This window comes from Oryzias latipes, chromosome 5 (assembly GCF_002234675.1).
Source record: "Oryzias latipes chromosome 5, ASM223467v1".
NCBI lineage: Eukaryota > Metazoa > Chordata > Actinopteri > Beloniformes > Adrianichthyidae > Oryzias > Oryzias latipes.
This window is the reverse complement of record NC_019863.2, coordinates 2,109,405-2,136,626: the sequence shown is the minus strand read 5'-3', so window position 1 is coordinate 2,136,626 and position 27,222 is coordinate 2,109,405. Positions and strand designations below refer to the sequence as shown.

General features: G+C 45.1%; 1 protein-coding gene and 1 long non-coding RNA gene across 2 annotated transcripts in view; one reads left to right on the top strand and one right to left on the bottom strand.

Moving 5' to 3' along the window:
* The window catches only part of celsr2 (cadherin EGF LAG seven-pass G-type receptor 2), an 89,396-nt gene extending 63,970 nt beyond the window's left edge, over positions 1–25,426 (bottom strand). Inside the window, exon 1 of the mRNA XM_023954719.1 lies at positions 21,499–25,426. Coding sequence (XP_023810487.1) covers positions 21,499–25,048 — 3,550 coding nt within the window. The 5' untranslated portion in view covers positions 25,049–25,426. The remainder of the gene's footprint in view (positions 1–21,498) is intronic.
* On the top strand, positions 24,126–26,555 carry LOC110015089. The gene is made up of 4 exons (XR_002290154.2): positions 24,126–24,219; positions 24,302–24,389; positions 25,807–25,894; positions 26,030–26,555. It is a non-coding gene; the product is annotated as an uncharacterized LOC110015089 (long non-coding RNA).
* Positions 26,556–27,222: the final 667 nt, after the last annotated feature.

Below are 27,222 nucleotides of genomic sequence, written 5' to 3'. Positions count from 1 at the left end.
CAGACAGACAGACAGACAGTTAGAGGTGTCCCTCCACCGGAGCTGCCCTCAGTGATCAGTTACTCCTGTCTCCTCCTCCTCTTCTCCTCTGCAGGAGGTCAGACAGGTGAGGGAGGAACACAGGTGAAGCTCTCACAAATGCTGGCTGCGCAGACACATTGTCTGAGTGTGTGCAGGTGCTGCAAATGCCGCTTAATTACAGCTTACAGCTGAACTAATGGCAGGTTTAGGCATCGCTCGCTAACTCCAACCTGGAAACGGCGCTCAGTGCAGCAAGAGAGTCATCAAGGGATGTTTAACAGAAAACAGAAACCTTTGACAGAGATTCATGATTGCAAACCCCTTTTGTTTTCTTGACTTTAATGTAAAGTACAGATGCTGCAAAATGAGTCAAAGATTCTTTCTAATTTCAAAAAACTTTTTTGAAATAAGCTAAAAATCAGCCAGCAGGGTGGGAAAATAGTTTTACCAAGAATTTTTCTTTTAAGAGGAAGATTCTAGTCACGTTTTCTGAAACTAAGATTATTTTTCTGTTGAAAAACTAAGATTATTTTTCTTGCAAGTCAGAAAATGAGAAAATTTTCCCAAAACAAGTTTTTTTTGGACTTGAAGACTCAGTTTTTACTGTAAAAACCTGCAGAAGTAAAGTAAAGTCAGCTCATCTGGGAAGAGGTCTGCATCCTTCATGGAGCTGGACGGCAGTTTTGCTACGTATGAAGCGTCTGATTCCGCTTCATGAAGCCGATTTGGTCGAATCAAAGTCAGTAACTTGAGTCAAGTGAGGAAAAATCAGCAGATCAATGTAGTTGAGACTCAGCGAGAGAAAGAAAAAGCCATTTCTACGATTAAGCCCTTCTGATGAGCTGTTTGTTTATCACTGGGGGCTACAATTATTCCCACACATCCTGAGATTAGATGGCCACACGCACAAAAACGCACACACAAACAAACACACCTTGTGTTTCCTGTAAGCTTTCCAGGAGCAGAAGCTCAGAATCTGTTCAGGATTGAAGCTCACAGTTCAGTTTGTGGCAGAGCTCTGATGAAAATGCTGCTAGTGTGGGTGGCAGGGTGGTGTAGTGGTTAGCTCTCTTGGTGGTTCAAACCCAGCGGGACCTTCCTGTGTGCAGGTTGCATGTTCTCTTTGTGCATGTGTTGGTTTTCTCCAGCCAACCCACAGTAGGTTTTTTCTGGTATCTCTAAATTGCCCCTAGGTGGGCATGTGTGGCCCTGTGACAGACCAGTGACCTGTTCAGGGGGTACCTCCTCTTCACCCAACAGTGGCTGGGATAGGCTCCAGCAACCCAGCGACCCTGAATGAGATTAAGAAATCCTGAAAATGGATGGGTTAAATTTGACTCATGCCAGCCTGGAAAACGTGTCCAGATTGTTGTGAAGTTACTTGTGAAAGCTTCCCTTCACACATGTGACCAACTGGAGGTTTGCAAGGACTGTAGGGACAGAACTGAGCACAGTGAAGGTTTGTGCTGGCGCGTAGACGCAGAAACTCAATGCTGTAGTTAGTTCAGGCAAAGCAGGTGGTATTTTCTCTGAACATTTGAAACGGATCCAGAACCAGAATCCTCTGTGACTTTCAACAAAAGCTGAAAGTCTCCAACATTTAGGATGATTCAGAAATGATGTTTTTAGACTCTAATTAGCCACTGATTTTCACAATAAAAGTCCATTTGAACCTCTAGAGCAAACGTGTGACGTTCCTCATTCACCAGCCGCCTCAGGAAATTATTTTCTTATTCAGCAGTTTAGGTTCTCTCAAAGTGGAGCAGGAACCCTCTGCAGACTCGGATCCGGTCCCAGCAGCTCTTCCTGACTGAGCCTGGGGGGAAACGCAGTAACAACACTGAGATGCACATAAACAGCGCTCTCCGACGTTCAACGCTGCCTTTCCTCCATGAACTGCCTCTGAGGCAGCAGATGTGTGTCATGATGGGGAGGGGGGCATGTGGATAACGAGGGCGAGCAAAGAGCGTGCCTTCGCCGCTGAGCATCGTCACACAGCCGTGCGTGCACCGGCTGCTCGCCGCGTCAAAGAGGCCGGAGCGGAGACATCGGCGTGGAGAGAGTGGATTTCCACTTCACAGCCCCAACAGCTTCAGAAGGGGGCGAATCTGCTGACGTACACGCTTTGGATGAGTTTATGGTTTGGAAAAAACTGTTTCTGACTATTATACTCTTCAGAAAACTGCAGAGGCCATTCAGACATCAAAAACTCTTTTATTTCATTCTTCACCACTTTGTGCTGGTTTCTGCTGCCTTAATGCTATTATCACGTCAGCACAGTATGTTCCGCACTATAAACTGCACTTATAAGCTTTAATTTATTGATTTTTTTCTCCAAAATCCACAGTGCGTCTTATAATCCAGAGTATTTTATATCCCTTGTGCTGTCTTGTGGGGTCCAGATGACCCCACTCCCAATGTTGTTGGGAAAAACCGTGAGTACATGCGCTTGGATCCGGAGTGAGCATCAGTGTGTGTTTCTGTTGCACATGCCTCCTCCAGGGGCATTTCACCTGCTGCTCATTCCCACAATCAGCACCTCCACACCTGCCGGCCATCAAGGACACTGTTTATTCCTGAGGAGGATCTCCAGCCGGCTCCAGATTATTCTTCACCTTGTGGTAACAGTCTTTGGCTTCCAACATTTAGTTGTATCAAAGATCTACTAAAAATCTTCCAGAAAGCCCCCTCTCTTTGCCAGTCTACCTGTCTGGACATAATAAATCAGTTCACGTCTAACAGTTGGTGTCCACACTTGGATTGAGTCCTCCACCACCTCCTCCTATCACTGTATACCGTCACATGCCCTGTACTGTACGTGGCATAATAGTTTGGTGCGTCTTATATATGGCATAAGTGTGGAACTGGAGCGCTGTCTGATTCGCCCTACAGGAACTCAGAGCAGCACGTGAGGTGAAGGTTTACCTTCCATCTGCAGCGTTTTTTCCTCGTTAACACCTTCACATTTTTTTCTTTCTTTTAGTTATTGATTCATTGATTCATTTTACTTTTGTTGCAGTTGTTGCTGTTTTTACAATTTGTACAATTAAAAAAAAAAAAAAAATGACAACTGCATCGAGCAAGGAATCGAGCAGTTGCAGTTGACCACATATTTTTTGTATATATTTTATTTTTATTATTGTTATTATTATTAGTAGTAGTATTTAATATTTATTTATTATGAATCTCATTTTTGATAATAATTTCAATAATAATTGTAATTATAATTTTTGATAATTTAATATTCTTAATAATTTAATATGAATTTCATTTTTTATGTCCTTTTTTAATGTTATATCGATTATTTCTGAATGTCGTTTTTTGCTGACACAGATATATGAAATTTCCCCATTGTGGGATTAATAAAGTCATCTTCTATCATCTATCTATCATCCTCCTTCCACACATTTCAAATGTAATTAAACATTACTGCTAGAGGGAGCTCCTCACTGAGGACAGAATCTGCTGACTGCCTGAAGCAGCTCAGACAAAACACACACAGACGACAACTCTGGCTGGTGCTGATTCTGCAGAAATATAAGCAACAGCAACTGAAAATGTAGACGAGATGATTTATTTCGGTCTCTGACTGAACCAAACAGTGGGAGCACGCTGCTGCACAGTCTCAGAGCCAAACCGTTTCTGAAGGAGCTGCTGACACCACATGTTTACCTGACCTGAGCTGGTGTCCACATCTAGCAGATAGTTCTGCTGTATCTCAGCTGTGTTTGACTGCTGTACTTTGAACAAAAGGCAAGCCATGAGCTCCCTCTAATTGCAGAAAAGGTAAAACAGGAGATGACCGTCAAGCAGCAGCTGTGAGAAGAGCCGCTTCTGGAAAATGTCCGTCTGACAGTTTCTCTGTGGGGATTCAGAAACAGTGTCCGCTCTTGGAAACGTTTGTGCGAATCCCAACTGCAGCTTTGGCTCCGCCTCAGTGTTTGGAGGCGGTCCCAGTTCTCTGAAAAGCAGGACTTCAGAGGAGCAGGGTGCATGAAGGAGGAGGGGTCCCATCGTTGAGCTTATACCTAGCTCTGGACGGGTGCCGGATGGTCAAAGTTATACAAGCTGTGCTAACACCATCATTAGGGTGTCAAAGTGTTGATTGCAATTAATTAATAACAGAAAATTTGTCAATTTTATTTTTTATGGAGTTAGTGTCATTTTTAATCTACACCTATTATTGATGATGAAATGTGCATTATCATAAACTATTGAACGACGCTCCTGTGGAGTCATTTCATTTATAACAACGGACACCTCCAAGCGCCCTATCCTGCTCATGCCACAGTCACGGTAAACTATTAGCATTTGATTCTTTTTTTTCTTTTTTCTTTTTTAAACCGTTTTTCACAAAAGCTGCACATTTAAAACGTAGTGTGAGGCGTTGTCATGGTAACAGCTACAGAGCCCGCACCGGCGGAGGAAAGTGGTACATTCTAGACATCGTGATACGTTAAACGAAGCATCATTTCAGAGGAAAAATTCAGCTCTTCCCGGTGCTTTTGTCCAGTCATAAAGTCCACAGTCTAAAAAGTTCAGTTCCTCCTCGTGTCGCATCGTCTTAGATTCTCGTCTCTCTTTCTGTTCTGCTGCATTCCAGTCTTCAAAGTGATCAAATTCACCAAACAGCTTAACGGAAACTATAAAATCATTTTGTTCATGTACAAAGACAATTCTAGGTGATTCACATAAAACATTACACAAACAGTCAAACAAAATAGTAAAGGTGTGATCATTAAAATAAGATTTAAAGAAAGTTAAAAAGAACTGAATTTAAATCAAGCTTAGAAAAACAAACTAATGGAAGGTTACATCTGTGACCTGGATTGAAGTAAACCGAGTGTTTCAGCTGATCTGAGGCCTTCTAGAAGTCTGTTCCAGATCTGTGGAGCATAGAAGCTGAATACAGCTTTTGTGAGGTGAATATTGGTGCTAAACAATTCAAAGTTTTCTAAGCCAGCAGGTCTATCTTCTGTTCCTATGATGTGTTAAAGAAGACCTGATGTTTTGTTTTTTAAATTTTTCTTTCTTCTTAATTGTATGAGATTGAAAAAAGAACCCTTCTGTGGTGTAAAAGTAAAGGTTGGATGTCTGTTATGATGAAAAACTTCCGAGACCACTTTTTTAGTTGTATTGTGATCTTTCACTGCACCACAATGTCATGAATTTAAATGAAAATCCCTCAGATTGAGGACTTTCACAGAAATTCTTTAGATAATGTTGCTGGAGCCTATAACAAGTACCTCCACGTAAAAGCAAGGCTCTCCAGACCATCACAGGGCCCCACAGACACCAACAGCCCCACAGACACTCACATTAAAACCAGGGCGGGGGGGGGGGGGGGGGGGCAACTTTTAAAATCACCAATTAACCTGTGAAGTGTGTTCTTAGACTGTGGGCGGAAAGCCGCAAAGGCACAACTCCACACAAAAAGAAGCCAGCTGGGATTTGAACCAGAGCCTTCTCACTGTGTGCTGAGAGCGCTAACCACTACACCACCCTGCAGCTCATCACCACCGTCTTTATTCATGAAGTTCTAGCCGTTTCTCCCAGTGAAGGAGCTTCACAGGCTGAGAGGAACACTCCAAAAAAAGGTTTCCAGAGCAGTTAACCACCGGGGTGGAGGCGGGGCAGGGGGGGTGTTAACACGGACCATCAGGAATAAAACCTAAATGCCCCTGATGTGAAGCGGCGGGGCAAACCGCATGCCTGTCCGTCAGTTCAGGACCTCTTTCCCTCACACAGAAACTCATTTGACGTGTTCGCTGAAACTGGCTGGTGGGTGGAGACACTCAGGAACCGACCTATAGGGACAAAGACTGAATCCCCTCCTCCTCCCACTAATGACGGGGATTAACTCGGACACCGTTTGGGGTGTTTGAGCCAGCAGCCCCCCCTGCCCCTCCATATTTCAACTATTAGATCAAGCTTATGGGAGGCCTCCTTCGTTAAAGTCCATCTGTGGCGTAAAACGCAGAGTCTGGGTTTGTGCTGCAGATGCAGAAGATGCTCGTCTGAACGGAGCAGCCGAGAGGTGAAGGGGGTGGGGAGGGGGGTTCTCCCTCCAAATCTCCCCCATTCCTCACCAGCAACGGCTGACACCCTTCTTCTTCTCCCCACCCACCCCCACGCTGTGTGTAACGGCCTCCGCCGGGTATCTGCCCGCCGCCAGCAGGTCACGCCACCTCAGAGTTCACATCATGACACGCTCAAGGACAAAAGCATCCAAACTAATACTTGTACTGTAGTGTTGATGTGTTAAAAGCTTCCCAGTGGTCATTAATGACGTTTTTAGCCTAAATTAAAAAAAAAAATTGTTGCTTTCTAGGATAGTTTCTGCAGAGCAGCAATCAGAATTTCAGGTGTGGGCGGGACTGTCGGTCATGAGATCGTCACTACTTCCCATCATCCACTTGTTTACACCCTCTCCCACTGGCCCCTCACAACGCCAAGCTAACATTAGCGTAGCAAAAAATTTGGCGAGCAATTTGGCAGTTAGTCTGCCGTGCAGTTTGGATCCAGAATCCAGGTCAGACGAGAAAAACAGAGTCTGTTTGTCTGCATCAGAATGGAGCAGAGCAGGAAGCTCGTGGCACGCCAGTTTGTACGTCACACTTACTAGCTTCTCCCAGCAGCATCTTTTCATCTGCTCCTGATTCACAAAGATTTGAACCAAAATATTCTCAGAAATGTAGTTTTAACCTTCATTTTCTTTCAATATGTCCTCCATCCATTTTCGTCTTTGGGTTTCAGAGTTTCTTTCACCAGAAACCGGTTCTCTGAATCTTCTGTTTCTGGAAATGTTTCTGCCTTTTCTTCTCCTACAAGTTCAACCGTTCTGAGGCGTTCAGCTGCTATTCCTGAAACCAAATTATTATTAGCAGCTTCCAGTTAATCATTGGCTCCTGTTTGTTAATGTTTTCCCGTGTTGTTGCCTCACATTCCTGTCTTGTCAGGGCATTTCAGCTTCTCAAAGTGTTTCTTCACCTGCTTTTGTGTTTGTAACTCACATTCCTGCTCTCAGTGTTAAACATTAACGTGCAGCGAAGGCTTTTATGTTCTGCATGCTCTGAGCTCAAAGCGAGTATCCGAAACCCTCACTGAAGCATCATTACCATGAAGTCAGAACGAGGACATGAAGCTCCATCTCTTTGCCTCCTCCTCCAGACTGGGGAGTCTATTGTTGGAAAAGGAAACAGTCCCTGAACAGCAAAAGCTTGTGTTCAACAGAAAAGCAACCCTGGGAGGAGGGAACAGACAGCTTGTTCTCACTCCTACTCATCAGATGTCCCCGTTTGTGAATCTGAGCAGGAGGAAGAATCCTCAGACAAGCTTCAGCGCTCGCTGGTTCCTCTTTGTCCCGCTAATGTGCGGTTTGGTCAAAAATTGTAGGGTTGACGTTGTGAGGATCAGATGGGCTTAAAAAGAGAGGAGGGAAAAGATCACCTGCAGGTAAACACGAGAACAACCGTTTTTGTGGAATCTGTGGTAAATCTGCCTCTGCGGCTCAATGTCAGGCTGAGGACTTCCACCCAGAGCAACCCCCCCTCATTTATCTGTGCTGCAGGACAGCTGACAGAGCCAGACGGAGGCCATTCGTCCTTATTAGCACACCTCCACTGCCGTGCAGACAATGCTGCTCTGCTCCTGCTGGACATCCCATGGATGCTCCCCAGCTGATACCACAGAGGTTTCCATCTCAAAGGAAAACCCCTTTCAGCATCATTAGCATGCAGACCCTCTACTGACATTCATGATCATCACAATGGTATTTGCATCCTTACAGACACACTGAGGAAGAATGTGCTTTTGCTGTTTTTAGGATGGAAAAATCCCGTTAGCAAAGGCTTGTAGGTGGGATGTAGAAGCAACTAGAGCAAACCACGAGCTTCCTGCTCTGCTCCATTCTGATGCAGGAAACAGATCCATGAACCTCTTTGTTTTCCTCTTCTGAGCTGGAGTCTGGATCCAAACTGGAGGGCTGGACAGCTACGGTGTAGGTACTGTAACCATTCGGCCTGCAATAACCGTTCGGGGTCCTTTCGACTGAGGACAACGTCACACTATGACAGTGCTTCTCAATTATTTTTGCAAGGCCCCCCCTAGGAAAAAGAAAATGTTTGGCGTCCTCCCCTCCCCCACCACCACCACTCACCGCGGTGACTATAAATAAGATCAGCATCCATAAAAATTGTGTAAGTATACCTGAAATTCTATCTTCTAACTTTAACAAAAGAAAAAAATCAATATAAATCCACTTTCAACAAATATTAACTTTATTTCACCACAGAAACTCTGTTCTAGTCTAAAACAGAAAAGAAGCTTAAAGTGCCTGAAATAAAAAAATCTGTCATTCCTTATTTAAACTAGAAACATTTTGACCAACTGAACCATTTGATGCTGAGAAAAATAATTCAATCAATAAATAATATTAAATGTAAATTGATCTAAAAACATTTACACAGCAGCACCAATATATTTAACGTTTTTAGTCTGAAGAAATAGATAAAAACATTGTGCTGATGATCCACCGCATGCCGTTTTGGTGCTGTGCTCCGTGCGCCGTTCCACAACACAGCCTGAGCCCACTACCCCTCCCCTTTCATTCTCACAGACAGCAGCTGCAGGGACGGCAGTTCACAGTTTCAGGCTGTTACAAACTCTGTGATAGAACAGATAATAGGAAACAAACAGTGGCGCAGATATTTTTTCCAAGCACTGAGCCACTGTCACCACCCCCCGTTAAATCTGCATCCCGGGAAATTGCCCATATTGCCGGTGCCTAAAACCGCTACTACTACGCTCCCCACTATTTGAGAAGCACTGCACTACGGTGGCCCCACTTGGACAATCTACGTAGCGTGGAGATCTGCTCAGGCTCTACATATTTTCATTTCATTTTTCTTTTTGTAACCTAAAGTTATTTTCCCTCTTAAGTTGTGTCTGACATTATTCTTTGTAATGTTTATAGAGAGATTTTGCCACAGCCCTGTTTATTTACAACGGACCGCCTAACATCTTCTTTATGGTAGTGTAGTCATTTGTCCAGACCAATCACTATCTGACGTCATCGGACCAACGGACAGCCAATCACATAATGTGACGTCAGCACTAGTCAAAGGACTAGTCGAATGGTTCAACGACATTGCTCGCCATTTCATGTTAGGTTGGGGGTGTGAGGGGCTGTAAGCTAGCAGGAGAGCATGTAACAGATGAGTAAGGGGAAGTGGGGGTGGGTCAACTCTGCATCAATAGGTCCACCAACAATTCACAGGTGAATTTCTAATGAACTCCTGCCGCTCTGCAGAAACTATGTCCTAGAAAACGACTCAGGTTTTTAAATGTTGGCTAAAAACGGCACAATCATGATTAACCCTTGTGTTATCCTAGGCACTTTAACGTTGAGAGTTGGGTCATCTAGACCCACTAGACAGTGCTCTGAACCTTTTTCTTCAATGATTTGTGATCTTCACTGGTGTCCATGGATTACATGAAATCTTTCCACCTTTATCCACCTTTGTCATGGTAGGGAGAACACGTCAATGTAAGGGGGGGGTCATCTAAGATAGCACAAGGGTTAACAGACCTCTGAAAACGGTTTTACAACAGATCAGAAGATGATCAGAGTGGGACTTCAAATGACTCTACTGCAAATTCTGCTCAAATGATGCAGATTTTGTTGTCAAATCAAAGGACAGATTTTTGGATGGTGGAGTTCTCCGTCCATCCATCTTCCTAAGTTGCTGTGTTCCCTCTGGGTTCATGGGGTTGCCAGTGCCTGTCCTGGCCCCCAATGAGCAAAGGCGGGATACACCCCCACCAGTGCCTCCCTCACCTGGGGCTTCTCAAAGTTTTTGTAGCGGAGACCCTAATTAGGAACTCGACTTTTAGACTGGGGGCCAATTTTGATGGAAAAAAAAATGGATAAACAAAAAAAGTTATCCCCAGAGAAAACCCTCACAAACAGGTCCCAGCTGGGATTGGAACCAGAGCCTCCTTGTTGTGAAGCAAGAACGCTGACCACTGCGCCAACATGCAGCTGTAGAAGTCAAGCTTGACCATTTGTTTAGTAAAAACAATAGTTTTCTAACTAAAAGCAGTGCTTTCCCGTCTCACTGAAAGGACTTTCATGTAGGTGTTTGCTCTATTCTCCTGTGATGCACCAAATCCTCTTCCTGCAGATAACAGCTCAGAGCTTCTCCCACCTCAAAACAGGAAAAACATCAGAAATCTTACATCAGGATATGTGTTTAAATAAAAAGAAAGGACACGATTCCTCTCACTGTTTTAGTCAGTGGCCAAAAACTGTGAAAGCATCTTCATCTCATGAAGAAACAGCTGCTGTGAGGAAGAGGAAAACACTGAGCTGACGCCCTCTGTGTCGCCGCCTGATGTTCTAAACCACACACAGCCTTCAGTCTCATCAATAACTGTGAATGGGTCTCAATAAAAAGAAAAATAAAGTGTCAAACGAGAGCATGAAGCCTTTGGAACGAACATGTCCTCTACGAGGCAGACGGTTTAGAGCAGGACGTCTGCTCTTCCTGTCAGTCAGATCCTTCAACCGTCAATCACAGATGAACCCAAGCAGTCTCATCACTAAACTAATTATAGTCCATTTCAGGCTTTTAATGAAATTACAGTTCATTTGAGATCTACTGGATTGAAAATAGACTTCCTGTTTAGTGTTTTAATTAATAATCTATATTTATGCTGCACACTTTTTCAGTCTTTAAAGGCCTTTCAGAGTAAAGTATCTCCATATAAATGATAACATATTACACCCGTGGGACACAAAAGCACCCTTTTTTAAATGAAATATATATATATTTCTGTGAGTTCATTTTCCTACCCGGAAGGAAGACGACTCGATCTATGAGGCTCCGCCTTTCTCTCTGTGTGGGTCCCGCCCATTTCATGACATCAATTTAGTGGGCCTCAGCAGCGTGTCTGCGTTTCACCCACGAAACAGACTTTTACAAAGATGGATGTGCATATTGTGCACATAAAAGAAAAGGTTTAGCCGATCAAAAGGGTGGCTGTGTCCGAATTCCCACCCTAACCCCTACATAGTGCACTCTATAGTGCGTTCGCCATTTTCCAGTGCTGTCTAATCTACAATTCCAAAATCCAGTGCCCTAGAAATTTCCCAGAAGTCTCTACGGAAAACCAGTGTGCATCGATGCTCACTAGATCGGTGAATATAGACCACAATGCATTGCGTTGGAACAATTTTTGACACAAAAATATATTTAAATGTATTTTTTTAAATAGATCATCAACGTTTTTATCTTCGGAAGACAGTGTAAGTAATCGTCACAAAACGCTCATATCAATTCGATTTTAACTTAATGAAATCGATGACGTCATATCCGCTGTTTAAAAAAAATATTAAAGAAGTGAGCGTGGGGAATCGCTTTTAAAATTCAGGGCACTACATTGTGCCGGACCATATAGTTTTTTAGTAGTTTGGGTGGGAATTCAGACACAACTGGTGCGTGTGTTTTAGCCTGCCAGTGCAGACTCTTCCTCACTTTGTGACATGACAATGTGAGAAGCCGCTCGATGTTGTTTGTTGGGAGGAGCTGGTGCTCAGAGAGCAGGTCTGTAGAAGAATACTCAGAAATGTGTGAATGGATCAAGATACCTCTTTGGGGTTGTTTATAATGAGGAATTAACCTTATAATTCACTGAAAAGTTCATACAAGTGATTTAAAGTTGGATGTCCGCACAAACTACCCTCTGATTGTCTAATTTCTAACAGTCAGGCTGCACATTAGTGCACGTGACCAGCACTAATGGGCTCCTTGCACGGTGCACAGGGTTTAGGGGGGTTGAAAAAAGGAAAAATCCATATGATGTACCTGCGTCTCATCTACTTCACCCTCACTTACCCTGACGCGTGCCATAGGTTTTTGCTACAACTTGTCAACTTGGTGATCTACGGCGTTGATATTTGGTGCAGGACACCTGTGTGTCTCGTACAGGTTTGCCGCTTCCACCTGTAAGGGCAGGTGTGACTAATGTATTAACCCATGCAAGGAGAGATTTGTTCTAAAAGGACTTCTCTTGGCCACTGATTTTCTTCACCAGCCCTCGTGCTATCTTGTGGGGTCCAGATGACCCCACTCCCAACGTGGGCCCCACAAGATAGCACGAGGGCTAGAACAACAAGAGTCAGTGAAAGGAGTCTTGAAGAAACGAATGTAATACACAGTAAAGCTGCATGGCCAAGTTTCCTCTTGTAAACCAAGGGAGAAGAAAAATCTGGGGAGTTTAAATCCTGAAAAAAGCTTTTGAGACAAGAATCAACCTATAAATCAAAATCAATCAGACTTTACCTCTGAATCCTCAGTGTTTCCTGCAACAGTTTATTTGACTGGTAACCATTAGGTGGTGGTACCAATGCCACCTTGGTTTCCTGTCACAGCTCTAAAAGTAGGCCGTCAGGGCAAATGTTAGGTTTGTGTGGTTGTTGGTGAGGGACTGAGGGATGCTGGGATCAGGAAGGACGGTGAATCTGTGCTGCTGCTGTTCAGGCTTTGAAACCATTCTGGTCAAAGTAGCCGCGGTTACATGTGCAAAATGTTTTGATCGGATCAAAGATCGGATTAGAATTCAGCCGTGTACATGGGATCAGAATAACTTTATCCGATTATAACAAACGTTCATATGGTCACACTTTCAGTCAGAATAAATCATTTGGGCATTCGCAGTAGTGTTTGAAATACCGGAAGAGGAAATGAGTCCCGAACTCCCGAAATGAGTCCCGAACAAACCTAGATGCCACATACATAGATATCTGGCAGCTCTGTAATATCCTAGACGATCTTCTAAACGTGCTTTTATTAATGTTATGATATTATGAAGCGCCTGTTCGCTCATCATTTTATATTTAATCCGTGTGGTCAGTGCTTTTTTGTGTGGAAGAACGGAGCTGGAAGAAGCCAGTGTTAGGAGAGGGCTAACACACACTAACTACATTTAGCCTTTGATGAACATAAAATCCATGCGGGAAATGCTGAAATCTGCAGCTGCTCCAAACTGGCGGTCCGAGCTCTGCTCAGAGACACGGTTCTACCGGGAGACTCAAACACAAAGCTATAAGTCCAGCTGCTCTGCACGGTTCACTGCATCCACCGGCAGCCGCACCCGGAACGCGCAGGGTCCAGACATCAGGAGGCACGAAGCGCTCCTCCCCAGTCCCCCCCCCCCTTTCCTCCTTCTCCAAGGAGGGAAGGGGGGGGGGGGTGGAGGGCGGACCGCAGAGGGCGATCCTGTTTGCGCGCCACTGCCTTCTCTGGAGCGAAACACCTTCTATGCATGACGTAAGACCCACGATCGGAATGAACCGTTTCCATGCACAACGATAGGATCAACAATCAGCATAACCACCTACCTCCTATCTCCAAAAAAGACATTTTGATCCAAACAGGTCTGATCAGGGCAGACTGTTCCGAACGGCGTGTTTACACGGCGCACTTTTCTTCCGATCAGGCGTTCTTTCCGATGACTTTTGTCCATCTAAACGCAGCTTCTGACTCCAATCAAACAACTGATGGAAGTAAATTAGGTTTTTGTTTCACGTCTATCTGATAGATGACACGACACAAAAAAAATGAATAAGTAAAATTACGAGATTTAAAAATCGCAAATTTACGAGTTTTTTTTCATAAATTTATGAGATCAAAGTAGTGAGCAAACAGAGCAGCAAGTGAACGCAGGAGGAGCAATTTTTGGTACGTTCAACGTTTTCATTCCTCTTTATTGTTTTATGCTGAAACAGAACGTTTCATGGAGGAGGAGGCATATGGAACACTGTTTACTTCCGCATTGATGTTCGGATGACAGGTTCATGACGTAATGAGACAAATGAACTTCAGGGAATGTGAATGAAAAGGAGAATAAAGGCTGCAGCAGTCCTCTACACCCAAACGTGTCTCTGAGCTCCTTATTTTACAAATGAAACTCCGCTTTAGTGACACTGAACCCCGGAAAGACGGCTACACTGACTATAATCTGATTTTAAATCGGCAAAGGTTCAGAATTTCTTTGTTTTTGAAACCTTTCCGGAAATAAAGCTTCACAAAAGGCTCCACATCTGTTATCTTCAAGCTAAACAGACAAGTTTGGTGTTTTTTCCTCGTTCATCTATGACTTTTTCTTGTAAATTCAAGACTTAAAAGTCGTAATTAAAAAAAAAATGTTTGTAAACTGGCCCTTAAAGGTAAAATGATCAAGATTTTACACAGCAGTAAGAGCCCAGCAGAGTTCCAAATCCATAATGGATGACTTTAACAACCTCAACCTGAATCCGTTAACCTCTGAAATGGACCAGAACCATCAGCCGCAGACCCTCACTGCTGGGTTACATGTCGGGGGTTTGAATCCTTGATCTGAACATCACTAATTCTGTCATTAATTCACAGAAACAAAAGCAGGCTCAACTTTAAACGGGGGCGTGAGGGCCGGGATCGAGAAAGTCCTTTAAAGATCGCAGCCCCAGGGGGAAACAAGAGGACACAGACGCTGTGGGTGGGGTGATTGTGTGTGTGTGTGTGTGTGTGTGGGGGGGGGGGGGTCAAGACAAAGCCATCGTCCATTGTTTTGTGGGGCAAGAATGAGGCGACGTGAAGATATATGCAGCGTCCCGACCCTAACCCCAAGCATGATGTCATCGTCCGCACCTCAACCCCTCCTCAGGGCAGATGGAGGCCCGCCGGAGGACGTTGGAGAAACCGGATGCCCTTTGAGTCCACTGGAGTCAAAAATCAAAGGGTTTAACGACGACACTGATGTATTGCCCCCATCTTTAAGCTCACTTGTGCTTTCAGAACGGAGAGCCTGTAAAGTAAACCTCAGCTCAGAGTTTACGCTTGGACCCGTTTGTCTGCTGACTGTCCTGTTAAAGTCTGACTAGAGTCAAAGCAGCGGCGGACCGGCAGCCCGGCGGGTCCACAGAAGGCCTACATGCTTCAGTGGAAAGAAGGGCAAAGGGACAGTTGCACTTTAGAACAGTTTGCAGCCCCCCACCCCATCCCCACCACACAATGGAGGCCTTACCCCCCACCCCCCCGTCCCCACCCACAAGAAATTTCTCAGGCATTGCTGGGTTCACCATGACAACTGTGTGCCTAATAAAGCATTTCTCTTAGGCATTCTTCCTTTCACTGCAGAGGTGGAGGGGGGGCGACAGTCAAAGGAGGGTGGGGGGGACACAGAGGGACGGCGGGGGGATAAAGAGGGAGAATGGAGGGGCTGGAAATGATGGGAGGTTGTCGGGGGTGAGAGCCATAGACCTAAGCAGTTAGAGGAAAAATGGGAGAAAGTGACGGGCAGACAAAGAGCGGGAAAGAGAAACAGGACGGAGGTGATAGGTGATGCGGCGGAGCAGCGCCGCAACAAATTCCACGCCACTTTGCAAGCGTGACTAACGCCATGCAGAAAAAATGAAAGCAGGAATCAAGTTGGATCAGTTCTTCAAGCCGAGGCTTTGAACTCTCTGAAGAAAAAACGGAACCTTTTTTTCAGCCTCAAACACAGAAATCCAGGCGGATCTCTGAGGGAAATCATCACACAAGAGAGAAGTCGTCTGCTAACCCTAACCTCCTCTGCCTGCTTATACCGGGTGAATACTCCATTCTGATTGGCTGGGATGTTCCTTAAAAAAGTGATGATGCACGCCTAAAAAAGACAATGACAACCCGCCGCACCACGCAACAAATAAATCCGTTTTTTGTGAAAAAAGCAATCCAAACCGAATAAAGTACTAAAAACTGGCTGAATATTTATTTCTTTTGTAAGCGATCATTATATGGCCTCTGAAGTGTGCATTATCTGATTCTGATAATGCACACTTCTGTCTGCGATAACACTATAGAAACACTTGATCATCTGTTTTTTGAATGGATATATGTTAACAGTTTATGGGAGGATTTTTCCTTTTCCTATTCAATTACAAAAACACATTGTATTGCTTGGAGTAGTTTCTGGTGATAAATTATTCGATTTGGCGTTTAATACTCTATTACTATCTGGAAAATGTTTCATTCACATGAGCAGATTTTTAAAAATCAAACCCTTATTTAATACATTTCATAAATACATCTGTTTATATTTTAAATTGCTGAAAATGCCAGAAAACTGTCCATTTTCATTGAAGACCACATGATGTCTGACATTCGCTAGTATTGTAGACCACATTTCTACTTGTATTTTATTATTTTCTTCATTTTTTTTTGTTTTTTTCTATTCATGTGAACATGTACAGTATGTCATCTTTCAAAAGTTCTAAAAAAATAAAAAAATAAAACCACTTTATCAGCCATTAACCCTTACATAATGCACGCCTAAAAAAGTAGTTCCGGTCACCTATCTTAAATGTTCTGTATTACTGCGCTGGCTTCTTTAAAACAAACTTTATCTTCATCGTCTGGACAAAAACTTTCTCTCTGAACTGATGTTTTATTTAACCCATCGTGACCATCAGAATAGATTCGGCTTTCCTTTGCCGCTGCAGTCGAAGTCGGCGCCGGCTAAGCTGGTTAAGGGGTGCGTTCTCATGGTAATGTAACAACAGTCCGTTGGGCGCACCAAGCAACAAATACTGCATTTTCTTGTGACAAAAAAGATCCAAACCGAAAAAATAACAAGAATAAAGTACCTAAAGCTGGTTGAATATTTATTTAGTTTACAGGTGACCAGGGTAAAGGGGGAGAATGGCCGTCAAAGTGTGCATTATCATAAATAAACGCACAAATTACTGATCATTTCTGATAATGCACAATTCCTCTCCCATTAACCGTTACACAAGCCTATAACCGTTACACAACCCAACCAAATCATTGCTGCAATACGGTAAAAAGAGAAATCCAGATTTCTCAGCAGCGTGTCGTAAATGTTTCCCCGCTGTGAAATGGTTCACAGAGTAATCTGGTCTGAGACTGACCAGAGGCTCCAACATTATTCTTACATTGAGCTGTTTGCTCCATAACTGAGTCAACGTATTCAACCATTCATCTTCTGCCGTTTTGTCCCTTTCGGGGTCACAGAGCTGCTGGAGCCTATCCCTGCCACTTGTGGGCGAAGGCAGGGGACGCCCTGGACAGGTTGCCAGTCTGTTTATGCCGCAATCACACACCCATGCACACTCACACTCACACCTAGGGACAATTTAGAATAACCAATTGACCTATGAATGTTTTTGGACAGTGGGAGGAAGCCGGAGACCCCGGAGAGAACACACGCATGCACGGGGAGAACATGCAAACTCCACACAGAAAGGTCCCCCATTGATGTTCTGGTTCAGTTCCCCCAGCCGGGACTTGAACCGGGGGCCTTCTTGCTGTGAGGCAAGAGCGCTGACTGCTGCGCCAACGTGCAGCCCGCGTTGGCACCTACACACGCACATATCCAACCACACTGCTTCAAATTCCACTTCTAATTCACAAGTTCATTTGATTTCCATTTGAACACAGATCAATTTTCAGTTCTAAAACATATTAATATTATAATAATATTAACCTTTCATATCAAAGTGTGGTGGGATTATTGCATTAATACATGCATCCATCTTCAGAACTTCCCTTTTGGGGTCACAGGGTGGCTGGAGCCTATCCCAGCTGTTGAGTGAAGGCAGGCTACACCTTAAAGAGGTCGCCCGTCTGTGCAGGGCCACAAACACAACCATCAAATGACAGAGAGAGCGTTAGAGATACTCGGACTCTTTATCAAGTTTTCTTTTTCTCTTTCTTACTTATGGAACTAGACTCCCCTTCGAGCAGCTTTGTGACTCTGAACCTCTCTCAGGAGTGCAGTGTGAAGGTCAACCAAACACAGGTGTGAGACGTTCACCCCTCCAGTCCTAATATTGTCGACCTGAGCTTCAACATGCGACCGTCACGAAAAACGTTTCTTCAAAAGCAACCAACATCGCTGACTGGAGTCCGTTTGGGTTGCTGGCATGAACTGAACACCGACAGCAGAGCAGTGGGCGGATCTGCAGCCGCTTTCCACTTCCTGAATGAAGACAAAAACACCTGCTGTCCACCTGAGAAGCTGCTGGCCCTGCAGTGTGGTGTGAGCTGAATCCAGCAGTGGCCATTAGTCACTGAGGCGTGGTTTTCTGATAATTCCAGACCCGCTACTCAGACAGAGGGCATGACTGGGGCTCAAACGTCTGATTGAACAAGGACAAAGCGTCCTGGAGGTTTCGTGGTTCGGTGTTTTCGAACAGGCTTTAGCAAAAGAATTCAAATCTGTGTGTGACACTCGGGAATGAGCAAACCATTAAAAAAACTACACAACAAACAGGTCAAACACCAAAGCACAAGCAGAATTCTCAGAGGCAAAGGACAGGGGTTGGTGTTACTTCCTGCAAAAATGAAATGATAAAAGGCTTCATGATGAAAGAAAAGACCTCTGCTGAATGCAAACATCTACTTATGCAGGCTCACGCTTGTCTGGGAACAGTAGATGAGCTCCTGCATATGTCAACAGCAGCCTGACAGAGCCGGGGATAGAGATGCAGAACATCCAATCCTGCACCTGAATACCTGCTTCTGTCCCTGCAATGTGGCCAGACTTCCATCACAAACACAGAAATGAATGAGACTTTTTAAAAGCCTGCTTCTGAATCTAAAATCAACAGATATTAACGAGGTGGAGTCAGGAAGATCCCTCTTTTTGTTTATCAGAAGCTAACTAATAGCTGTTCTTCATCATTAATGCACAAGCAAATTGACGGCGCACAACAGGCAGCCAATCCCTGCAAGCAGCGTGTGACAGTGCGGCCGTGCAGCTTTGAATGATTACGGCGCCCTTTCCGCTCCCAGCGGGCGCCGACAGACAGAGCCGCCTGAAAAAATGATAATCCAGGAAGTTATTTTTATGCTATGGCAGAGGGGGCGGGGACACGGGCTGATGTATTTATGACCACCTCCACAGTACTGGTTGGAATTACCCTCCATCTATTTGTTCTGCCGCGGGGCTTTGGTTGAAGTTTTAACAAGCCTATTTTTGAAATGTTTCATCCTGCTTTCATCCAGTCTTTGAGTTCCTTTTGGCAGCTTCTGAAATGATTTTTATTTCAACTGTTCATACTCTGCTTTCCTCCATCAAAGACTACAACGCCCCATTGACACAGGACAAAAATGACTGTCCATCTGTATTCTCTATGTGTATTTTTAGTGTTGTTTACTATCTATTTGCTGTTTTTAATAGAGCTATGGTAACAATGTAATTCCCCCTTTTTGGATCTCTTCTATTCTATTCCATTCTATTCTATTCCATTCTTTTCTCTTCTACTTTGTAGTCATGATTTAAAACTGCAACACATGAAGTCCTAGTGTTATTATTTTCACCCCCATGTTTTTGACTGAAATTGTCGTTTGGGTTCAATAAACTCAAGATGATTGGTAAAAAAAAGTACATTTAATTTAAAAATAAATTTGAATACAATTTTAGAAATTCAGACATTTGAGTAAATAGCTGAATTCCAGTTTCAAGCATGTTCTGTTTACATGTTCCTGTTGTTTGGTGACACTAAGTCTAGAGTTGATTTAATATGATTACAGATCAATTTGTTCATGTTTCTGGATCAAAACCAATTTACTTGGGCTGAAAAAACTGTTGTCACCACTGAGACTGAAGAAATGTAGGACTTTCTTTGATAAATGGATGGATTTACATTAAAAACTAACATTAAACATTTTCCCTTCAATGAAATTGAAGGTCGAGTTGATCTCTAGATTTTATGGATTAACGTGACGTCTTCTTTTCAACCCAGCTCTATATGATATATATTCTCGAAAATTGAGTTTAAGCTTCTGTTAAAAGGAAATTGTTGGATTTCTGACCATTTTTATGATAAATCAGGGATTTTCTGTTTACATATTACTCCTGAATTGACTCAACATTCTGTAGAAACTGTTAAGTGTTTATAAACCAGACTTCATGGCTCAAAGAGGTCCATCAGAAACTGTCCGTCCTAACAGAGTTCTCATGTGCCGCCGGCTCAAAGACGAGGATAAAGAGACGTCCCCGGAGGTCTCTGGAGAGACCAACCTCTGAAAATTGGGGTCAGTAAGATCTATGGGGGAGGCTCTTTTTCCTCCCCCCCGCCGCCTCCAACAGCTCCTGCCTAACAGCTTGATAATGTTCCTCTGTGAAATTGTGTCGTCAGCACGCAGACGCAACTCCACATGGTCAGCATTTCAGAGAAAAAAACACCTTTGTGAAGTCTTACGACTAGACGGGTTTTTACATTTATAGAATCTACAAGACAATTAATGGTAGGAAGAAATCCCATTTTTTGGTACTCTTTCCCAAAAATGTCCACATAAACAACCTCTGTAAGCCCAGCATTTATTCAGATCTCCTTCAGGTTTTTGTCGTCCAAACTTTGATTTGTTTGAGCAGAATTTCATTCTTCGAGTCCAACGTTTCTACTGACAAAGCCGGTTCCAGATCATTTGGTTTCTCGTCCAAAACGGATTTTTCTAGCTTGTTCACATGACTTACAGTGTTGGACCTGCTCCCACCCTGCTGTCCTCCACCCACCTCCTGACTCAGGGGTCCTGACTCAGAAACCCCAGCAGGTGCCGGATGAGTTGGGGGGACACGGCCTCTAATTGGTCCTCGGTGGAGTCACAGCTGTTGCCCTCAGCAGTGCCTGCTTCTCGATCAATAACTCACTATTGTTCTCCGGGGGAAAACTAAGCTCAACTCCAACCCATGATGACGACGCTAACAAGGCTCAGAGACCGTGTCACCTCGTCGTCTATCCAGCGGTTAAACCTGTCAGGCACTAAGTCTTTACTGTCAGAGCCTTCAAAACGGCTCTTTACTAGATTCAGGAGATTTAATTCTGCTTCTCCCTGTCCAATTCCACCTTTCTTCTGGATTTCTAATCTCTCCGTAACTCCCAAAGTTGTCTTAGAAACAGCCAAGGTCAGGGGAACGACAGATTTACAGCAGCGAGCCTTTTGCAGCATCACACACACAAACACAGAAACGCACACAAACACACAACCAATCATGTCTCTCCCTACAGGATCATCTCCAGATGATAACATTTAAGCAGTAAAGAAAGCTCCAACGTTTTGTTGACACACAAAATTTAAAGCTCCAAAAGAAAGGAAAAAACAAATAAAAACATTTAAACTGAGGAGTCCTCTGTGGTAATAACCTAATAAAAACGAAATGACACAGTGAGAATATTTGTTCTTTCTCCTTTCACATTCTTTCATAAGACTAAGCATCCATAGGAGCTTTTACGTTTTTTTATTCTACTAAAATGTTTGAACCTTGTAGCCATTTCATTGCAGACATTTTTCCCTCCTTCCTGTTGTTCTGATGTGAGGGTTGAACACAGAGGACATGTCAGAGATAGAGTTCCCTCACTAACCCTGGTGTCCCGTTACTGCACTGGGCTTCACTCACTGGGTGGAGTCTGCAATTATCTGGGCATCTCACCTGACACAGAGATCTTCATGGAGGCCTCCAGGGGCCGGTTGTTGTTCAGGGCCTGGCTCAGCTGGATCTCCCCCGTGCTTTGGTTCAGGAGGACCAGGTTCAGCTCGTTTCCCACGTCGAAGCTGTAGTGGAGCTGGTCGGACACATCGGGGTCGTGGGCGGGGATGCGTCCGATCACTTCCGTGGGAAAACTGCTGGACTTGTCGGTCACGTAATTGTTGAAGATGATCTGGAAGTTCTTAAGCATGGGCAGGTTGTCATTCTTGTCCACGAGTTTGATGTGCACGGTGGCTCGACTGACCAGCGGGGCAGAAGTGGCCTGAACCACAATGACGTACTCGGGCCTTGATTCATAGTCCAGGTCTATCAGTGCAGTCAGTTCTCCAGAGAAGATGTCTAGCATGAACACCTCCGGGATGTTTCCCTCCACTATCTGGTACATGATCTGTGCGTTGCTGCCTTCATCTGGGTCTGTGGCTGAGATGTGGCCGACCACCAGGCCTATGGGGCTGTTTTCCTCCACCATGATGTCAAACTCATCCTTCTCAAACACGGGGGGGTTGTCATTCACGTCCAGTATGGTTACATGAATGTTCACTGGGGTTTTCAAAGCAGGAACTCCTTTGTCCACAGCGAACGCCTGAAGGTTGTAGACAGGCACATTTTCTCTGTCCAGTCTGCGCAGCGTGCGCACAATCCCCGAGGTGGACTCAATGATGAAGTCCCCATCACCGTCCTCCCCGCCCTGGAAAGTGTAGAAAACGCGTCCATTGAGACCAGAGTCTCTGTCTATGGCGGACACCTGTACCACGCTGGTGAACACCGGCACGTCTTCCATTACTGAGCCCACGTAGTGGTCTCTGAGGAAGCGGGGGGAGTTGTCATTGACATCATTGACTAGTATCTCTAAGTAGGTTGTGTCGGACTTCTGTGGGATACCGTTATCCCGAGCAGTGATGGCTAGCGTGTAAGAAAGCTGGTCCTCGTAGTCCAGCTCCATCTGTGTGGTGACGGCGCCTGTGTCAGAGTCGATATCAAATTGGGGGACATTGTCGTCCATGAAGTATGTGATTCGTGCGTTTTCTCCTATGTCTTCATCTGTGGCGCTTATCACAACCACGGTGGTGCCCAGAGGTCGGTCTTCGTTAATGTTGACCGTGTAATGTGAGCTCTGAAACACGGGCCGGTGTGTGTTGGCGTCTGTGACGTTGACATACACCTGAGCGGTGTCAAACAGAGTACCGTCACTAGCAGTGACAGTCAGCACATACTGCCGTTCCAGCTTGTAATCTAACGGGAGTGCCAGTGTAATGAGCCCACCGCCACTCTGGCTGGTGATGGAGAAACGGTTACGGGTGTTCCCACTCGATATCTGATAGGTCACCACGCTGTTGATGTCCTGGTCTACAGCGGACACCGTCACCACACTGGTTCCCACGGCCGCATCCTCGTTGAGTCTCATGTAATACGCCTTCTGAGTGAACTCTGGGTTGTTGTCGTTGACGTCTAGGATGGTCATGCTGATGCTGGCAGAGGAGGACATGACAGGGTAGCCATGATCGCGAGCCTCCACGCCAAAATTGTAAAAATCTACACTCTCTCTGTCCAGTTCTGCCGCCACAACGATCCACCCGGTGCTGTTATTGATGCTAAACGGGAAGTGTGGCGTGGTTTCTGTCAGCTGATACTCCAACCTAGAGTTTTCTCCAGAGTCTGCATCTACAGCTTGGATGTGAATGATGGAATAACCCAGCGGCACGTTTTCCAGCACAGTGGCCTGGAATGGAGTGCTGACAAAAATGGGGGCGTTGTCATTGACGTCCAGCACCTGGACTGTGACCAGGCCGCTGATGTTGGACAGAGGGGGGCGCCCCCCATCCTGAGCTCTGATCCTTAGGGTGTATTCCTTATTGGCTTCATAATCCAAGTAGCTCACGAGGTCCATTTTACCCGTCTGAGCGTCAATGTAAAACTGTCCACGGGTGTTTCCACTCATGATGCTGAAATGAACAACCGCATTGCTCCCCCTGTCCTTATCTGTAGCCGTGAGCTGAAGGATCTCAGTGTTTGGGGTCTTATCCTCAGGAATTTGGACCACGTAGCGCTTCTCGCTGAACTGAGGGGCGTTGTCATTGTCATCCTCCACCAGGATATGAACCGTGGCCGTGGCGCTCCGTGGCCCGGGATCACGACCTTGATCGTTTGCCTCGACGAGCAGGAAATAGGCTTCCAGCTCTTCTCTGTCCACCAGACCTTTAGTGCGGATGACACCAGACCTGGAGTCTATCTCAAAAACATCGTTGGAGCCATTACTGTTCAGAATGTGATACAGGATGTTACCGTTGGCAGGTGCATCGCCATCAGTGGCCCTCACGGTTAAAACTTCATAGCCGATCTCTAAGTTCTCCCTGATGCTCTCTTTGTAGTCTTGCTGCTCAAACACGGGGTCGTGGTCATTGGTGTCGCTGACAGTTACAGTCAGGGTTGCCATGGCTGTACGGCGGGGCGAGCCATGGTCAACCGCCGTCACACGAAACACATGGGTGTCCTTCGTTTCTCGGTCCAGGACCTCAACCGTCGTGACGGCTCCGCTGGCGGGGTCGACGGCGAACAGATTGTTGGAGCGGCTGTCAAAGAGAGCCTCTATGAAATACTCCAGCCTGCCTGCGTCCCCCTCGTCCACGTCCACTGCTTTCAGCTGGACCACCGCGGTTCCTGCAGGTTGGTTCTCAGCCACAGACACTTGGTACATTGGAGGTTGGAACTGGGGGCTTCTGTTGATGCTTCTCCTTCTTCTGCTCAGAATGCCAGACTCAGACAGAGCGGACTTCTCCAGGAGCTTCTGCAGGCGGCCCTGGTTAAAGGAACTGTGTCCAACTCTCCAGTGAACGGTGAGAACTTCCAGCCCATTTCCGTTAAGAACATCACAGAGCACGTCCAGCTCCAGGAGGCTGTCCTGCCTCCAGCACAGAGTCTCTGACACAAACAAGCCTCCCTGGAAGAAGTAAAAGTCTCGGCTGTTGGCGACCTTGCAGCGGCGCAGGGGGGCTGGCAGCAGACTCCCCACTGGAAACACAGCCGAGTGCGCCTGGAGGCACTCTGCGCTGTGGCTGCTGAACAAACTCAGCACCTCCACGTCCCACTCTGCTTTCCTCCTCCGTGTGTGAGAGCAGTTCCTGCCGTGGACATACACGTCGTACTGAGAGGTGAGGAGGTGTCTGAGGTCCAAGTCCCGGCAGTCTGCCACAGTGTACAAAGTGAAGGGGTTTGAAGGCAGCGAGGGACACTTTATTGATCCCGACACGAACACGGTGCCCGCCGCCGCGTCCGTGTCCAGAAAGCGCCGAGTGAACCTGGGAGCGAGAACCTGATCCAAAGTACACAGAGAGCCCCGCTTCACGCCGGCCACCGTGGCCCCTGCAGCTCCATCCTCACTGAGGTGAACGGCGAAGCCCCGGACCAGCGATAGCAGCTCGCACCACCACAGCACCAGCGACCAGTCCCAGCAGAGCCAGAGGAGGCGCGTCTCCTTTCGCCGTGTGCTCCTCATGTTGCTGCCCCGAATGTCTTCAAACTTTCCGCCCACGACTTTGCCTTTGTTGCAGAAGAGCCATGCTCCAGCCCGCGCGCCGGTCTCCCGCTCTAACCTTGGCCGGACGCGGCTCTTCTTACGCGGACGCACGCAGTTCCAACAGCAGCACCTCCGCTCCGTCCGCGCAATGCTGCTCCACTGAGGGAGAAAAGAAAGGTCTTCAGCTCCTCTCCTCCTCTTCCTCCTCCTCCTCCTTCAGGCTCCTCATTATAATAAACCTGTCCCCGCGCGCCAGTGCGCAAAAGACTGGGAGGGGGCGACTTTACGCATGGCTCCAAACTTCACCTGGAAGACAAAAAAAGAAAAATAAACTTCACCTGAAAACCTAATCCAGTTTAAATGTTAGTCTTTTCGTTTTTTTAAATTCTTTTCAGAAAAGTGAATAATACTTTTATTTATTTGCTTTTTAAAAGACAAAAGTTCATAAATTCCTGCTTGACTTTAGTCATATTGTGATGCTTTCGAGATGAAACTGTTCCTCATCCTTCTGCTCACATGATGGATGGTTTCACATTTACAAACTAAACATCTACAGTGTCCTTAAATCAAGATCAGAACATATACAGTCGAAATCTTTGGTTTCAAATGAATCAGATTAATTCACATTTCTCTCAGAAAGACTAAATCAAACCACAATGGGTGCGTTTGATGATCTGCTGGGGGATAAACGTTTGCTTAAGAAACTATTCCTGATTCATGTCTTCTCCTTTTTACAGAACACAATACAGACATGACAGGCAGGTCTGCAGCGCCTCCTCTTGGTATTGGTTGGAAAATGCAAGAAAAACGTTGAAATGTATAAAGGTTCAAGATATTTTTTACTGTAAAAACATATTAAACTATTTCCATTTTAAAAGCCGAAATATCTTAGTTTTTTAATGTGTGTAACGTGTCTGCCTTTTGTTTTTCTGCACATTTGTTTTTTACTTTTTCACACAGATGAGGGCTAATTTGATGGATCAGCTCATTCGTTCCAAGTGACCCTCTGATCCACAGCTGAGGCCTTCAAGGTTCTGGAAAGTCCCATCAGAGCTTAACTCTGCCTCAAATCAGCCGTGTAATCTTCACAGCTGAAAGCCCGACCTCCTTCTGACTTGGACCCCTCGACGGTCCACTAACACAACCACCACCTCCTCCACTGCTCTGCACACTGGGAACCGCATGGAGCTTTCCAGTCAGTTAGAGGAAACAGTTGAAGCTAAAGTTTGTTCTCAGGAGCAGACTGCACTGTGAGGTTTAACTTCTTACATTTGCTCATGTCAATGATATTTTAGGAAAAAGGGTAAAAACATCCATCTTCAGAACCTCTTTAGCCCCTATCAGGAGTTGCTGGAGCCTATCCGGCTAGTATTGGGTCAGGGATCTGCAATCTTTAACACCAAAAGAAACATTTTGTCCGTTTCTTACAGCGAGCCCAAAAAAGTGCCAATACGCTGTTGAGAAAAATCAACTTTAAGTTTTGTGGCCATTAAGCCATTCATTTATAAAATGCAGCTTTGAAATATATTTATAATAATTACATTTTTATTATTTATTTTCTATACATAACAATTTTAACTTTGTTTTCTGGACAGCAGCACATAAAAATTCCTTTCATAATAAAAGACAAAAAGATCCTCCCACTGAAACAGATTTACTTGAATTAAAAGGTTTTTCATTACTTTGATGCGTCATAAATTTTATACTTTTACTATCAAATATAAACAGAATCCATATAGAATCCTTTTTTTAAGTCAAAACATGTAAATGTAATTTTATCCCTTTAGAATGTCGTCTCAGAACAGCAACTAGACGGTTGTACAGCAGATCAGAATGTGATTATTCTGATAACAACTGACAGTAGATCAAACCTTTTACCATCATTCTGCTGTTCACTGACATTATATAGATCCAAACGTGAAGGGGAAAACGTAATAATCTAAAACAACTTAAACACGACTCCATTATTTCTTCAAATCGCTGCATTTTTCTCGAGTAAAAAAAAAAAAGAGCTGCATGCGGCTCCAGGGCCTCAGGTTGCAGACTCGTCCGTGTCAGGCGAGGACAGGATACACTCTGGACAGGTCAGCAGTCTGTTGCAGGTTCACACATGCATGTTCACCCAAGGGCAATTTAGAGATAGATAAGAAGAT